The following is a 15650-nucleotide window of genomic DNA, read 5'->3' as shown; positions in this document are numbered from 1 at the left end:
AGTCTGCTCACACTCCACATGAAGATTAATGTAAGGGTTTGGTATGAAACGCCACCTTCTTGAATATTCTTCTGTTATAACTGAAATTTATATGGGCCAAAGAACCACCAGGGCTAGCATGTGGAAGAATGTAGTTCAGCCTTCAAAAGTGACCTGGGATGTTTATGCTGCTGTCATCCCCTCGGGGATTCATTCTTCATTCTTCATTCTGGTGTCACTGTAAACAAAGGGACTTTTCAAAGTCATTGTGGTGTGGCTTATACATTGGTCTTCTCGTAACTGGGCACTTTCAGGAACTGTAGGATTCACATATGGCAATAGCTTGCCTTAGCTCATATCAGATAATTTAGTAGTAGATAGACTTCCCAACCTTGGCTGAAATTAGCAGGGTGAGGATCAGGGAAAGATACTGGGATTTGCTGGGTTTTGTCCTTGTGAACTCCAAGAGTGGCCCCCTCTCATCCTTCCTGAGAGAACACCCATGCAGAATATACCGGCACCTTTAATGATTTGAGGCATCTTGATCAAAATGAAATGTTTTAAAGAAGTGCAGAGAGAGAGTTGAGGTAAAGAGTGTGTGGTCCTCTCGGAGCCACACACCCAGTGATGTAACAGGGTGGAGCAACTAGGGCAGCATTCTTGGGCACCATCTTTGTGGAGGGGTGTTGGGAAAGGTGTACAGAAATAACTGCCACCTTGGTGGCAGCTGGCCATGCTGGTGCCATTGGCACCACGGCAGCTGACTGCCCTGTGCATTACATCTGCCTCAAGCACAGCAGTGCCTTGCTATATCTCTGCATACATATCTACTGAGTGAGATTTTTCTTCCCTTGTTTAGGGCCAAGAGGGTTTGCACATAAGTGTTTAGGAGGATGACTCTAATTATATATGAAGAGGGGGCTGGGACAGTATCCAGTCCTGCTGCTCTCATGTGCTTGCTTCATGTATTTATATGGGTTCTTTGGCTAACTGGAACAAAAGTGCAGATAGAGACAGAGAAAGACTGCAGAGACAAATGACCAGGAATAATTTCTCTGGACCAAGGTGAATGTGAGGGGACAGTACTGCACAGGGGAATACAGACCAAAGCCCTCATTCTGGATAAAATGAAAAGGCAGGAAACAGTTCCTTCAGTCTACTGGTGCCTGTACAGAAGCGCGAAGGCTGCTCAAATATGCTGTAATTACAGCACGTCGAAGCAGACTTTGAGTCAGTCTTTCTGCTGCCCTGTCTTCTGACAGCTCTATTTCCTGCTTCCTGGGCAAGTGCCCAAGCCACTAGGCTATCAGGTCTGCTGGAGTGTGGTAATTACCATGCTCCAGCAGCCCCTTGCATCTCATGTATCAGCATCCACATACTTAAAAATGGTGTGGGGGGGTGTTTAAACTAAAGCTCATTGAATGAGCTTTGGTTCAAGTGCCCCTGCCGCCATTTTTAAGTGTGGGGACACTGATGCATGAGATGCTGTGGCACTTTAATTAGACTGGCTCTCGGAGCTGCTCTTATTTAAGCGCACCCCCCCGACGCCCCTCCCAACCTCCGAAGCACATGTAAAAGTGCCCAGATAGCTGTCATTCCACATCCATTTTCAGGTCACACATGCATGCTTGCTCTTAGCAACTTGGGAGGGGAATTGGGAATCTACATTTACAAATTAGAGGATTTGGGGATTGGTCCTCTAGTTTTTCGTGCTCAGAAGGAAGCAAGTGTCCAAAGGCCACACTTTTAACTCACACATGATCAGGAAAAACTGCCTTAGACTGGAGCTAGTTTTAACGGTTTCTGAGCAAATAAAGCTCAACATAATTGGGTCACCAATGCCGTGAAGGGCATAACTAGTTTTCTACTGCTCTCTGTTTTTAATTACAACGTATATGACTACTGTACAAACCCAGTGTTGAAAAGAAAAATCTAGTGACCTTCCACTGGAATTTTCTCCCTGCTTTCTTCTGCTCTTCTTCATATTTCTGCATCTCCAGCAAAGCCCCTAAAAAGTCTCTGCTAGTAATAGGGGACTTTCCCTTTAGCCAAATCCAGGCAAATTTATGTATTTGATCTTGTGCCAATTTCCATTTTAAGATTTCAGTCTAATTTTTTTCATTTCTTCCATCCCCAGTGGATGATCACAAGTGTGGGGCAAACAGCTGTGGCATCACCCACTAATGTACACACTAATGCACACCCTGACAGCATAGGTCTCCTATTTTTGCTGTGATCTGACATACTGAAAATTGAATGTGGTATCCCAAAAAGATTAAACTCTTTATCCACACCCTATTAGTGGATGGCCTGAACTGCTGTCTATAAACTACCCTCATTCATTCACAAAACACATGATCTGTGGGATACTGCACTGTGGTTTCTACAGTGCAGTGGTGGCCAAGCATGTACCAAGATCAGCCAACTGAAAACTCAGAATCAAGAATTTGACAGGTATGGGTCCAGGACTAGTTCAAGGAAATTCAGGGCTCCTTGTGAAACCATTTCACTAGGCTCATCTGTCTGCAAGGACAAAGATCCAGTCCATTCCACTAATGACCATATGGCTTTGACTCTGTCAAGTCAGCTTAGTGCCATGTGGAAGAAGCAGTGTTTGTGAAGGAGTCTGAAGATTAGCAAATAGAATAACAGAATCAAAAGGTGGAAAGGGACATAAAAGACCATATAATCCAGCCCCCTTCACAAATGCTGGAGAAAGAGATTGAGAGGGGACAAATTATAAATGTTTCCAGATATCTGAAAGGCGGCCATAAAGAAGAGGGAGAACAACTGTTTTCCCTTCTCAGAGGGCAGAAAACAAGGCATTGAGTTTAAACTATAGCTAAAGAGATTTAATCTCAAGGAAAAAACCTGCCTAACTGTAAAAGCAGAAAGACAATGGAAGAAACTACCTAGGAAAAATTCACTGGACATTTTCAACAGGGCATTGGTTAGGCATATATCTGGGGTAGTTTAGGGAAAGTGCAGCCTGCATTTCATAGTTTGTAGGGTCAGAAGGGACCCGAGCAGATAATCAAATCCCAGTACTCTTTCCTGCCATGGCAGGGGATCGGAGTTGATGATCTGCTCAGGTCCCTTCTGACCCTACCAACTATGAAACTATGAAATGCAGGCTGCACTTTCCCTAAACTACCCCACATACGTGCCTAACCAATGCCCTGTTGAAAATGTCCAGTGAATTTTTCCTAGGTAATTTCTTCCATTGTCTTTCTGCTTTTACAGTTAGGCAGGTTTTTTCCTTGAGATTAAATCTCTTTAGCTATAGTTTAAACTCAATGCCTTGTTTTCTGCCCTCTGAGAAGGGAAAACAGTTGTTCTCCCTCTTCTTTATGGCTGCCTTTCAGATATCTGGAAACTTCTACAATTTGTCCCCCTCTCTTGATCTCTTTCTCTGAACCAAATATACATCTCAACCTTTCTTCACCTGGCTTTAATTTCCCCCCTCTCCTCCACTCCTGAATTTTGCCACTCGTTTGTGGCTCTTCTCTAGATTCTCTGCATCCTTCTAAATGCAGATTTCAGAAAAGGACACGATACTCCAGTTGAGGCCTAACCAAATATTGAGTAGAGAGGTACTATCACTTCCTGTGTTTGGCATACTATTCTTCTTTGAATATAGCCCCAACATGCATTTTTTTGTGTGATGGCATCATATTGCTGACTCACACTGAGATCCTGATCCACCACAATCTCCCAATCCTTCTCAGCAGTACTACTGCCTAGCCAGCATTCTATAGTTGTGCATTTGGTGTTTCTTTTCTAGGTGTAGCACCTTACATTTGTCTTTACTGAATTTAATTTTGTTGTCTGTAGCTCAGGTCTCCAATTTATCAAGATCTTCTTAAATTCTAATTCTGTCCTCCAAAGAGTCTGCATCCTCTTCCAGTGTTGTTTATCACACCAACCATGATCAGTGAGCTGTCTGTTCCTTCATCCAAACCATTAATAAAAATGTTAAACAGTGCTGGACTCAGAACAGACCCCTGTGAAACCTCACTTGAGACCTCTTGCCTTTCCCGACATTGATCAATGTATAGTTACTCTTTGCTTGCAGTTATTCAACCAGTTATGTATTCATCTAGCAGTAATTCTGTCTGGGCCACATTTCTCCAGTTTACTTGTGAGAATGTCACATGGGATTGTGTCAAAAGTTTTACTAGAGTCCAGCAGGTATATTATGTCCACTGCATTTCTCTCTTTCAGCAAACTAGTTACCCTGTCAAAGAAGGAAATCAAGTTGGTTGGTATGATTTGTTCTTAACAAATTCATTTTGGCTGTTATGATCCCTTTTCCTCCTCCAAATCTTTACAAATTGACTTTTCTATAATTTGCTCCAATAGCTTATGAAGTTTTGAAGTCAGGCTGACTGATAATTTCCTGGGTCCTCCTTTTTCCCTTTTTTAAAAACAGGCACTGTTTTAGCCCTTCTTCAGTCATTTGGGATCGTGCCAGTCATCCATGACTCTGCAAATATTATTAACAATGGCTCTGAGATTTCTTCATCTACTTTCTTCAGCATCCAGGGAAGAATTTTATCAGACGTGGCTGACTTAGTCACTCAAATTTGTCAAAAGCTCTCTACTTCACTTTCTACTTATCTTGATCTACAGCCCTTCCCTTCTTTGTTTATATTAATTTTGGAAGTTGTCTGGGCACAGTTTATTTTTTTGTGAAAATTGCAGCAAAGTAGTCATTGAGTAGCTGTACCTTTTTTACAGTTCTATGAATAGCTTCACCATATCATTGAGCAGTCGACCCACAATTAACCTCATCTTTCTTTTCTGCCTGTAGAATCCTTTCCAGTTGTCTTTAACATTCCTTGTCAATTGTACCCCCTTTTACCTTTACTTTCCTAATTTTTATCCTTAGATATTCTTGCTGTTCCTTATTATACTGCCTTAATGACTCAACCTTTCTTCCATTGTCTGTTTGTTTCTGTCTTGATTTTGGAGGCTAGGAGCTCAAAGAGGTATGGGGAAATCACCGTGACTGGTGCTCCTGAGATGTTTTTGAAAATCCACCCACAGTCGTATTCAAATAGCACCCTCTCTGATGATCATAACAGATACTGACCCTCTCAGGGCACATGTCCCAACAAGCATGCACGTGCAGTTTGCAGCACCGCAACGTGCGTCCAGCACACATGCACCCATTCACCGTGCTGCTAATTAGCAGCACAGCAGTTCTTCTTGACATTGGAAGAGCCTGGTGTAAAAAACCCAAAACCTGCTGCTAAAAAAAGCAGCATATGGTGCATGCTGCAGCAGCATGCACTGCCAGAAATGGAGCCTGGCTGGCTAGAGCCATACTCTGACTGCTGGCCAGGCACGTGCTGGATCACATGTGCAGGGGCATGCTTGGGGACAAATATGTGCCACTGCTGTTTGTTCCATGAAAAATGTGTACCTCTGCACGTGCGCGATCATCAGGACACGCCCTCAGTGACCATTTTCATAGTATGAGCACAGTACAATGAAGAAGGACAGTCTTGTTTGGATGCCACATGCAGCTCTTCCTATCACTACCGTGAGAAGCAACAGCTGATTTGAGGGGTAGGTGGATTTTGAACAGTGCCATGAGATATGAAAAAGGCTGCAGGACATAGCATGGCATTTTTTACTGTAATTCCTATGCATGGGCCCATCAACTTTCCCTTTCCTATTCATGGCTCTTGACTTTCAAAAATGCTTTATCCTTCAGTATGCTGAAATACAGAGGAAGGGTGAAGAGGGAAAAGTACCTCTTCCACCAAGCGTGCACAGAGCAAAATAACCTACCTTACAAAATGAAACAGCAATTTCATTCCTAATCCATTAGAAAACCTATTGATTCAGTTATGCCCTCAGCCATGTGGTAGGTTGCTTCCTGTAACACTGAACTGTGAGTGTCGCTGCCCCAGCACATTGGTGATGTTCTTTGAAAAAAAATGTTGCTCATTAAATTATCTGCTTCCTTTGTCTCTCCCTTTGGCTTTAGGCTCTGTTACAGACAGCAGACCCAGGAAGACGATGAGACTGATCGATTTCTAAAGGAATGCAATGCAGATCCTACTCTCCGAGAACGCCTTTCCATTCTCTCCCACAGTTTCCAGGACCACAGAAGAATGGTGCAAGGAGATTCTATGCTCTTCTCTGATAACATCTTTACTATTGAGCCAGTGGTGAGTGCAGACTAAGTATCCTACCCTGTACACTCTGTGTCACTCAGTAGACAAATGCATATTGTTCAGTCACTGAGAGAGTCAGCTTTGCAATGTTTCCAGCTAGAAATGAAGAGCAAAATGCAATGTTATTGCTGAGTGGAGAGTCCCAACAGGCAATAAAAATTTGCTTCCATCAAAACCACTCTGTTACACCCACAATCTGATTTTTACTAGTCTGTGTTCTCCAGCAGACAGTGGAGTGGTCCAGCCTGGGAGACAGTAGAATCAGATTCTGTTCTTGCTCTGCTGCTAAATAGTCGTATGACCTTGGGCAAGTCACTTACATTCTCCAGCTCCATTTCTTCATCTATAAAATAGGGATAATGATACTAATTCTTTTTTTGTTTTGCTTTCTTGGTTAAGTCCTTTGAAGTCTATGACTGAAAAAGCTAAGTAGCAGTACTTGACCATTCAGTGCTAATATATTTAACTGTCCTTTCATAAGCAGGTGTCAGTATATGGTAGCTATTTATTACATGCGCCTGTATGAGAAACATTAGCAGCTTGCATTGTTCAGAGAGGTGCTGATTTGGGCTCATCCTGAGTATGTGGTATTTCAAGATTAATAACTTGTTATTGTGGCCACTGCTGATCACATGATCAGTCCAAGGTCAAGAGGTCTTTTGGGGATACAGGCCCAAATTCAGGCCAGGGGTAATCATAGAGGTATATCCCCATACAGTTCTATCTGTATAGTTTTGACTTACACCAGGTCTGAATTTGCCCTCCAGGATCATGCCTAAGCCCTTCCATAAGCATGACACATTGGAATACATTTGTTATTTTTAATATATGTACCTTTAAAAGCAAGTTTTGCATGTCTTTGTAAACCTAATCTAGCTATGTGAACAAAAACCCAGGCATGCAAATTAACTGAAGCTGTAATTCTCTATATTTACACTGTCTGATACAATGTCTTCTCACTTTGCTGGGTAATGAAAAACTCTTTTCATTCTCTTTTGAGTAAATCCAATTATCTTTTTTTATTAAAATATATGGAACTCATTTTTTCTTACAGAAGGGGTCAGGTTTTCAGTTCCTTTGTATGTCTGGAGTAGAGCCCCTCCTGAAACAGATTTTCACTGATGTAAGTGAGAGCTGACTGTTAAATCAGAGGTTGTAGTAAAGTATATTACATAAAGTGGACTGGAGCACCTTAATTTTACCAAGGTCCCACAGCCAAATGGGCAGAATCTAGAATGGGGGGTGGCCCAACCCCCTGCTCTAGCAACAAGGGAACTATGAAAAAGTATCTACTGTATAATCTCAAAGGCAACTTAAAGCCTTTGGCTCAGACCCTCAGTGGGAGTCAAGCTTGAGGGTTATGTACCTGAATAGCTTTAAGGATTTGGGCCTTGAAGTCTCTCAGAGTCAATGAAGCTTATTTTTCCAAGTGATTAAGCTACTTCTAGAAATGTAACTTGCTGTGCTGTGTGAAGCTTCAGGTGGTGATTCGATTCCGAGGAGATTCGGCCCAATTCAGCAGCCAAATCTCTGAATCCGAATCAAATCAGGGGACCAATTTAAAGGTCCAAATTGATTCAAAGCTCTCTGAATGTTCGGAAAAGATTTGGAGAGCTTTGATTCGGGCAGTCCCCGGCTCCCAACTGGCAAGTACTAGGGGTGGGGGAGGGGACTATGGGGGGCCCCCTGCCAGCCCCCATGACCACCCTGCTCTTCCAGCCCCCCCATGTCTGCCCCTGCCAGCCCCAGCTCTCCATACTTTAAAAAAAAGCCTCAGTGCTTACTGGGTGCTGCCAGGTGGGGGATGATCCCTGCTGTCCCCCACTGCCCCATGCTGCATGGGGGGGCTCTTCATGAGCCCCCCGAACCCCTTCCCCAGTCCCTCCCATGGGTGCTCCACCCAGGCCAGGCACTCTGGCTCTTTAAGAAAAAAAAACAAAAAAAAGCCCTGGGACTCACCTGTCAGTGCTTCAGGGGCTTGTACAGGGATCTCTGTGTGCAGACAGGAGCGGTGAGTCCTGGGGTTTTTTCAGGTTTTTTTTCTTAAAGGGTGGGACACCTGTGGGGGGCTGGGAGAGCAAGGGGGGGCTTGGGGGGCTTGTGCAGAGCCTCCCATGCAGCGTGGGGCAGTGGGGGGGTAGCAGCGATCGTCTCCCACCCAGCGGCACCCGCTGAGTCTGGACTTTTTTAACAAGTGCCAGGAGCTGGGGCAGCCACTGCCGGGCTGGGAGAGGGGTGGTGGATGGGCCTGGCCTGGCAGATTCTGAGAATCCAAAGCAAATACTAGCCGCTTCGCACAGACCTCCTAATTAGCCCACCTAAAGGGCCATGTAAATACAGCTACATTGCCTAAGGCCTGTTTAAGGGTACTGCTGCCAAGCACGTTAAGTTTGCTGGGTAGACATTACTTAAATCTCCTGTTCATAGTTTATGGAATATGTAATAATTTATTTCTCCTCATACAACTTAGTACTTCTCTTTTTAATTCCATTCTTATTTTGACTTAATTTTTCCATTCCAATATCACTGTATTTCCCATTTAGTATCAAATCTTTGGCAATCTCACCCATTCTCTCTATTTTTCTGAATCTTTGTTGTCTATATTCCCATCTCTACATCTCTCTCCCCTTCTGTTCTGGTAACTATTGATTTAGGCTAGGCATTGGGACCCTGACCGAACACAGCAGTTTCTTGAAGGGTGGTATGGCTTTGGTTGTAAAAGCCTCTGATCAAGCTATGTGTATGGAGCACTGGCTGAAGTGAGCAACACTTCTGCTCTTGTCTGCAGGTGCCACAGCTATCACAGACTACTGTAGGTGTCAGCCAATGTAGGGTTAACTTATCTGACAGAAAATAAGATAGGAAAATGGCAAATAATTTCTCAATCAACGTGTGACTATAAACACCTGAAACATGTGACTATAAACATTTTCAGCAGCTTTCCATGCCCATGGGAAACAAACTGTTATGCAACTCTGACTTTCTGAGTGCATCTCAAATTTGGTTTAATTTATTTTTACAAATAGACATGATATGTCAGCAGAAACAGCTGTGGTGGAAGCCCAGGTGGCTACCAAAGGACAAAGATCTCGCTTTTTACTGCAATTTTCTTTTGAAGCATACCATGCCATTATCTGTGAGTCACATTGAGACCATGTGGGAGCTGACTCCTTGGAAATGGAAACCAGAAAAGAGAAGGAGCTCAGGGATTTGCTACCATTGCACTGTCCTTGACAAATCATCACTGTCCTCTTATTGCCTTCTACTGATTCCTCAGCCTCCTGTGTTCATGCTGGATAATGCCTCCGTTATTGTAGTATGGTATGGCAGGGGAGAGGCAAGTGTTACACATTTGCTTCTCCCTGCTATTCTATATTACAATTATTAGTGTTACAGAGGCTCTCCAAACTGTGATTTCTTTAGCTATGCTCATTAAAAATGAGGCCACTGTTGACCAAGTCTGTCTTTGCCAGGAGGAGTTCGCTCTTTTGGGAAGGATTTCATCCATATAGCAACCCTTTTGTGTTGTATCATGATACCACTTCTCTCAGCATTGTACTCCATGCAGCAGGTGGGCAGCTTGCATCCATTCCTGACCCACGCACAAATGTCTCAGTGACATTAAGCCATGAACACTGTAGAATCATGCTTGTGGCTTGGCATCTTTTATTTCTTTCAAGGTCACGATTGTCTTTTCAGTGAAGCATCAGTTGTTTGGGACAAGACTCAGATATTGGCTTTTGTACTCTCCATTTTTATGATGAGGGGTACCCTGGTCTAGTGGAATGTGCTTGGGAGTCAGCAGCCCCTTAGTTCTATTACAAGCTCTTCTTGTTTCTTTATTGCTTTGAGCAAGTGAATTTACCTCTTTGCATCTACTTACCTCTGTCCTATCTGTATGATGGGATTAAGAGCATGATACTCAGGGTTTGTGAAAACATCAGTTAGGCTCATGTTTTCAAAAATGGCATTTTCTCATTTTAGATGATATAGAGCCTGGTCTGGAAAGCTGTAGGGATGGGCAGGGATTGTTGTAGGAATTGGCATCTCTGAAAATCTGGCTATGGGCATCTGAAGCTAGACACTTCCACATAAAGGCCTTTTTTGGACATATAGCATGCTCTGATTCTCAGAAGGCTGTTTTCCCCTGTATCAGGACCACATCCTGGGGTGGCTGTGATTCACTTTAGCAAGCTGATACTCTCATACCTAGCTGATCCTAGTCTTGCCCCTTAGTCTCTGAGTTGTGGCTCTCCTGGTCCTAGTAGTGCCTCAGGGCACCCGTTGCCTTATGAGCAGAGGTCCTGGTTTTCTCTGTTTAAAAATTGCAAATTCTCTCATTAAACCCTCAAAATCCACATTTTTCCACAATTAAAATGAAATGCCACTTATATATATAGGCATCAGTTGAACATGGTGTTTTATTGATATATTTACAATATTAAAGCAATTTGGAAGCCTACCAGTGCCTCAATCACTATAATAAAATAAATTCTAAATATCAATTTTGGCATTCAATTTTGGGCTTTTTACCATGGAAAATCAGAGCCCCTCCAAACCCTTAGCTCACCAAGATGCAGGTCCAGCAGCAGCTGTCCCCCCCCACCACTGTTTTTGTGGTGCCGAGCAGCCCTGATATTCTGGTGCCGTGCCCATGATTTTGCCCCTGACTCCCAAGCCACAGCCCACTGGCTCTGCCAGTGCTCCTCACTCCCTACCCACAATTCTCTGCCCCACCCAGCCCTGCCAGAGGGGGGCCCCAGCTGTGTCAGGGACCCGGGTTTGCAGCCCCCTGCCTCTCCAGCAGCACCTGAGCCCTGGCTGCTGCCCATAGGAGGCAGCAGTTGTTTCAGACCGAGCAGAGCGTGGAGCCACGCTCCCCTCCCCCATAGGCGGCATGGTTGGAGTGGAGCCTGTGCCGGGGACAGATGCGGGTTGGCGGCTGCAGGCTTAGGGCTCTCTGCTATGCTGTCCTTCCCTTTGGGGCATCTGTTTTCCAGCAGGTGGGGAGACTGTGCCACCACCAGAAGCTGTACACCTCCATGGCAAAGCACCCCCTGCCTGCCCAACATCAGCAGGGATGGCAGCATGGAGTTGTGCCCCACATCTCCATGCTGGGTGGTGGGTGGGCAAGGGGTGTCTCGCAATGGCAGTGTGGGGCTTATGATGGTGACACTGAGTGTCCCCACCTAGTGGGCCATTGAGGCCCCCAGGAGGAGGGCGGCAGAGTGGGGAGCCCGAAGCCTGCAGTGGGTAGCTTGCATCCATTCCTGCCCCATGCACAAATCTGGTGGGCACGTGCCCCCCATGCCTCCTCCATGGAGCTCACACAGTGGCAGGGAGCCAGCCCCTCCACTACCCCCACAGATGAGCCACTTGCAGCTCCCGCAGTTCCATCCCGCTCTCCAGTGGGGCCCTGTGGCCATGCATTCCCACCCTGGCCCCCAGGTCCCACATACTGCCTCAGCTGGGCAGTGCCCCACACTGAGCCCCAGCCCTGACCAACTCCTTTCTTCCCTCCCTTACTATGGGGCCTCAACTCCTTCCCCCCCACCACCCTGACTAACTTGCAGAGAGCTGCAGGAGCTGCTCTCCATGCTGCCTAGCTGTCACATGCATGTGTGTGCATGTAAATGCACGTGGCACCCCCTGCCTGATTGCCCTTCTCCTGCTCCACCCAGATCCTTGCAGGATGGAACTCTGCCTATCTGCAAGGGGAAACATGCCATTTCTCATGTTTTTCTCCTTTAAGGGAGAAAAGAGGCCTTTTTCTCCTTAAAAAGGGTAAATCCACATTTTTCTCCTTAAAATAGAAAAATCCACATTTCACTGCAGTGAACAGAAAACTTCCCTGCTTATTAGGGGTGTGCGAAGTGGGCCCTCTTTGATTCGGATTTGGTCCAAATCAGGGATAGTGATTCAATTAGTTGATTTGGATCACTGTGCCCAATTAGATTTGACTGAATCCGAATCTGAAGAGTCAATGCTGATTCAGAGAATCACAGCGATTCGGACATAGACACAGCTTTAAAAAATGTTTCTATGTACCTTGAGATACCAGTGTGGCTTATGAACATTGCAATGCTGGGGTGGATGGAGCATCCCACAGGAGTGCAGGGGGGCCTTCCATGTGCTCAGCAGTGAACCCAGAAGTGGACCGGAAGTACTTCCAGTCCAATTCCAGGTCCAGCAGGGTGTATGCGGGGGGCCCGCCACAGCTCCCTGGCTCAGCAGTTGGCTGCGGGGGAACCCTGGGAGCCCTCCCCAGACCCAGGAGGCATCAGGCGCCGAGCCAGAGAGGGCATGGGGGGCCCCCTGCATGCTCCCCAGCAGACCTGGAAGTGGACCGGAAGTTCTTCTGCTCCACTTGTGGGTCTGCTGCCGAGCGCACTGGGAAGTGCCCCTGCCCCCCCGCCCCCCCCGCCCTAGTGCTTCTGTGGGACACTCCACATGCCCCAGCATTGCAGCATTCACAAGCCACCTGCTATCTAGTGGTATGTAGAAAAAACATTTAAAGTTGTGTCTATGTCTGAATCTCCGAATTGATTCGGAGGGTTCTGATTTTATTTGGAGACATTAAAGTGTCCTCTGATTCAATTAAGATTAGGAGATTTCACCACTGAATCAGGCCAAATCTAATCAGGGACTGAAGCTTCCCACAGCCCTACTGCTTATGAGCTATATTCATGGCCTCCATTCTCCCCTGTGGCCATGTCCATACCTCACAAATTAACTCCATGTTAATTTAGAGTGGGGGGGCTCCATGGCCCCAGTACAGCTTTTGGCTCTCAGGTTTTGAACTTTTTTCCAGGCCTCAGCTTTCCCAGCCTTGGCCCTTTTATTCTGGCTGTGACTATCAGCCCAGGTCCACTGTCCTGGACCTTGGCTACTGGGTCCCAGCCCCATCTCACACTCACCTGCTCTGGGCCTCTGTAACTTTGAGAGGTGAGAGCTGCTGGGATTTCATTGTACTGAATAATTAATTTGCTAGAATGCCCAATGCCAATGCCTTGGTTAAGTGTCTTTTTTTTTAACCCAAGGAAATCAATAAAATGAAGGTGCACACCATAGTCCATGAGGCACAGTTACTCGACACACTTCCTAAAGCAATCTTGTGATAGACCACCATCCTACCACCACAATCCTAACAGGTACCTGTGTAACATCAGAAGTAGAATCCCAAGATACAATTAGGAAAGATTTTTCTACGAGAATGGAATAAACATACTGAAAAACTTGTGATTTTTCAGGGCCTCTGGCCCTGTCTTGTGCTCTGGCCCTCTGGCCTTATTCTACACTTTTGTGCTCCAGACCAGTCCTCAGCCCTCTGGGTCCTTGATCACAGGCTAGGCTGCCTGTCGCAGAGTATTCCATCAGGCATCCCTCCATGGTCTCCACACCTCCCATGTAACCACAGTCCAGTCCTATGGTATCCAGCTTAACTACAGCATAAACAATGAAGCTGCTTTGCAGACTAAAAAGGCTTACCGCCTCTGGGTCAATGTCATCTACAAGCCCTACTTCCCATTGCTGTCTCTTATGCCAGCTCTAGGGTGGCTTGGGTGCCTGCCAGTGTATCTCCTGCGGCCCTTCTTTCCCAGGAACTCCTCTCCCTGCAGCATGCAGGGCCAGACTAACATCTTGAGCATAGGGACTGGGCTTATGTACCCCAGAGCTCCACCCCTTCGTGTCATGTGGCTCCCCAGCCACACACAGAGCCTTCTTGGGTTTGTTGGCCAGCCCGCTCTCCTCTGCTGCAACAGCCAACTGCTCTCACCTCTCAAAGTGACAGGGCCTTGTCCCCTGTTACATCCCCCTTCTGTATTGCATTGCTTTATACTTTTTTGTATAACAATGCCATGTAAAAACCATTGCACCTATGTTTGTGCTGTCTTGAGACACAGCATCCCTGAGTACTTTATATTATGCAGCAGTTGTGTCTTGTTCCTGGTTGTCTTTAACCCTTAACACTGCAGAATCATGTTTGCTGTTTTCTGTCTTTTACTTCTTTTAAGATAAATGTCACTTGTAGTTTTCCACCTCTGACTTAAATGTCTTTCTAAGGAGAACATGACTACCCAGGCTGACTACCCACTTCCAAAAACATCCTGAGGCTCATATACATGTAGCAGCTAGCCTGAAAGGGTAAGTAATGAACCATAGCCGTTTAACCAGCGGTTCCTATTTTCTGTGGTGCAGCAGAAATGTACAGAACCTCATCAGCAGCCTATTTTAATTTCCCAAGAAAAATAACTCAGTATTTCACTACTTTTATAGCCTCATGTACAGTACCATTGATGGAAAAAGGGGCGGAAATTACTGAGAAGTTGCCTCTTTTGGGAAATATTTTTTCTTCTTTCTTTCTTTTTTTCATGGAATGGAAAGATTGCTCACCAACATACTTGAGTTTTCCATCTGTCACTTATCTTCTGGAATTAAACTGACTGTCTGACTGATAACAAGTACAGGGCAGATTTTTTGATAAGTTCTGCTGAAATTTTCTTTGCAACATACAGAATTCTACAGAGCACTAATTTGATATCAGAACCTTGAGAAACTGGGCTTTTTAACTAGTTTGGCAGATGGGTTTTGAGTGGCAATGTGAGTGGAGTATTCCAGCAATAACATCACATTTACTTACTCCTGGGTATTATGTTGGTGTGTGAAGGGATGGCTTTTTCACAAGTCTTTCAGTATGTTTATTCCATTCTCTTAGAAAAATCTTTCCTAATTGTATCTTGGGATTCTACTTTTGATGTTACACAGGTACCTGTTAGGATTGTGGTGGTAGGATAGTGGTCTATCACAAGATTGCTTTAGGAAGTGTGTCGAGTAACTGTGCTTCATGGACTATGGTGTGCACCTTCATTTTATTGATTTCCTTGGGTTAAAAAAAAGACACTTATCCAAGGCATTGGGCATTCTAGCAAATTAATTATTCAGTACAATGAAATCCCAGCAGCTAAAAAGTAGTCACTTTGGGTGCGTGTACACATGGTAGAGGTTTAGTCCTCAGGGTTTTATTCCCCTAAATTGGACCTGTGGGCTTTTAATTTAAACCCATCATTTCAAGTTTTCTGTCACATTACTATGAGGGGCCCGATCCTTTTTTTTCTTTTCTTTTCTTTTCTTTTTGTCAGAGCCAGAGCCTGCCCATGGCCAGGGGACAAGCTGTTGGTGGGCCAAGTGGCCCCTGAGCTACAGGGGGCTCCAGTCCTTCCCTCTGCAGTGGCGGCACCACCCGGGGCTGCCCAGGCAGGCTGTTAGCGGGTCAGGCGCAGCCACAGCCGCAGCCGCAGCCACAGCTTGGAGGCAGCACCTGGCCCAATCCAACTCTTCCTCAACCTCAAGCTAGAGCAACACTCAGCCCATTAGAAGCACCTGTGTGGCCCTGGGGGTGCCACCACTGCACAGGGATGGACCAGGGCCCTCCGCAGCTCAGGGGCTGCTCAGCCTACCAGCAGGTTGCCCCCCAGCCAAGGG

General features: G+C 45.6%; 1 protein-coding gene across 2 annotated transcripts in view; it reads left to right on the top strand.

The window, feature by feature from the left end:
• The window catches only part of HYDIN (HYDIN, axonemal central pair apparatus protein), a 533466-nt gene that overhangs the window by 143525 nt on the left and 374291 nt on the right, over positions 1-15650 (top strand). For both annotated transcript variants that reach the window (XM_019505831.1, XM_019505830.1), the window contains exon 8: positions 5978-6161. In XM_019505831.1, coding sequence (XP_019361376.1) covers positions 5978-6161 — 184 coding nt within the window. The remainder of the gene's footprint in view (positions 1-5977; positions 6162-15650) is intronic.

Source organism: Gavialis gangeticus, unplaced genomic scaffold (genome assembly GCF_001723915.1).
Source record: "Gavialis gangeticus isolate Ggan-Ray unplaced genomic scaffold, GavGan_comp1, whole genome shotgun sequence".
In the NCBI taxonomy this organism is placed as follows: Eukaryota; Metazoa; Chordata; order Crocodylia; family Gavialidae; genus Gavialis; species Gavialis gangeticus.
Note: the sequence above shows the minus strand (reverse complement) of the source record. Positions and strands in the feature narration are given on the sequence as shown.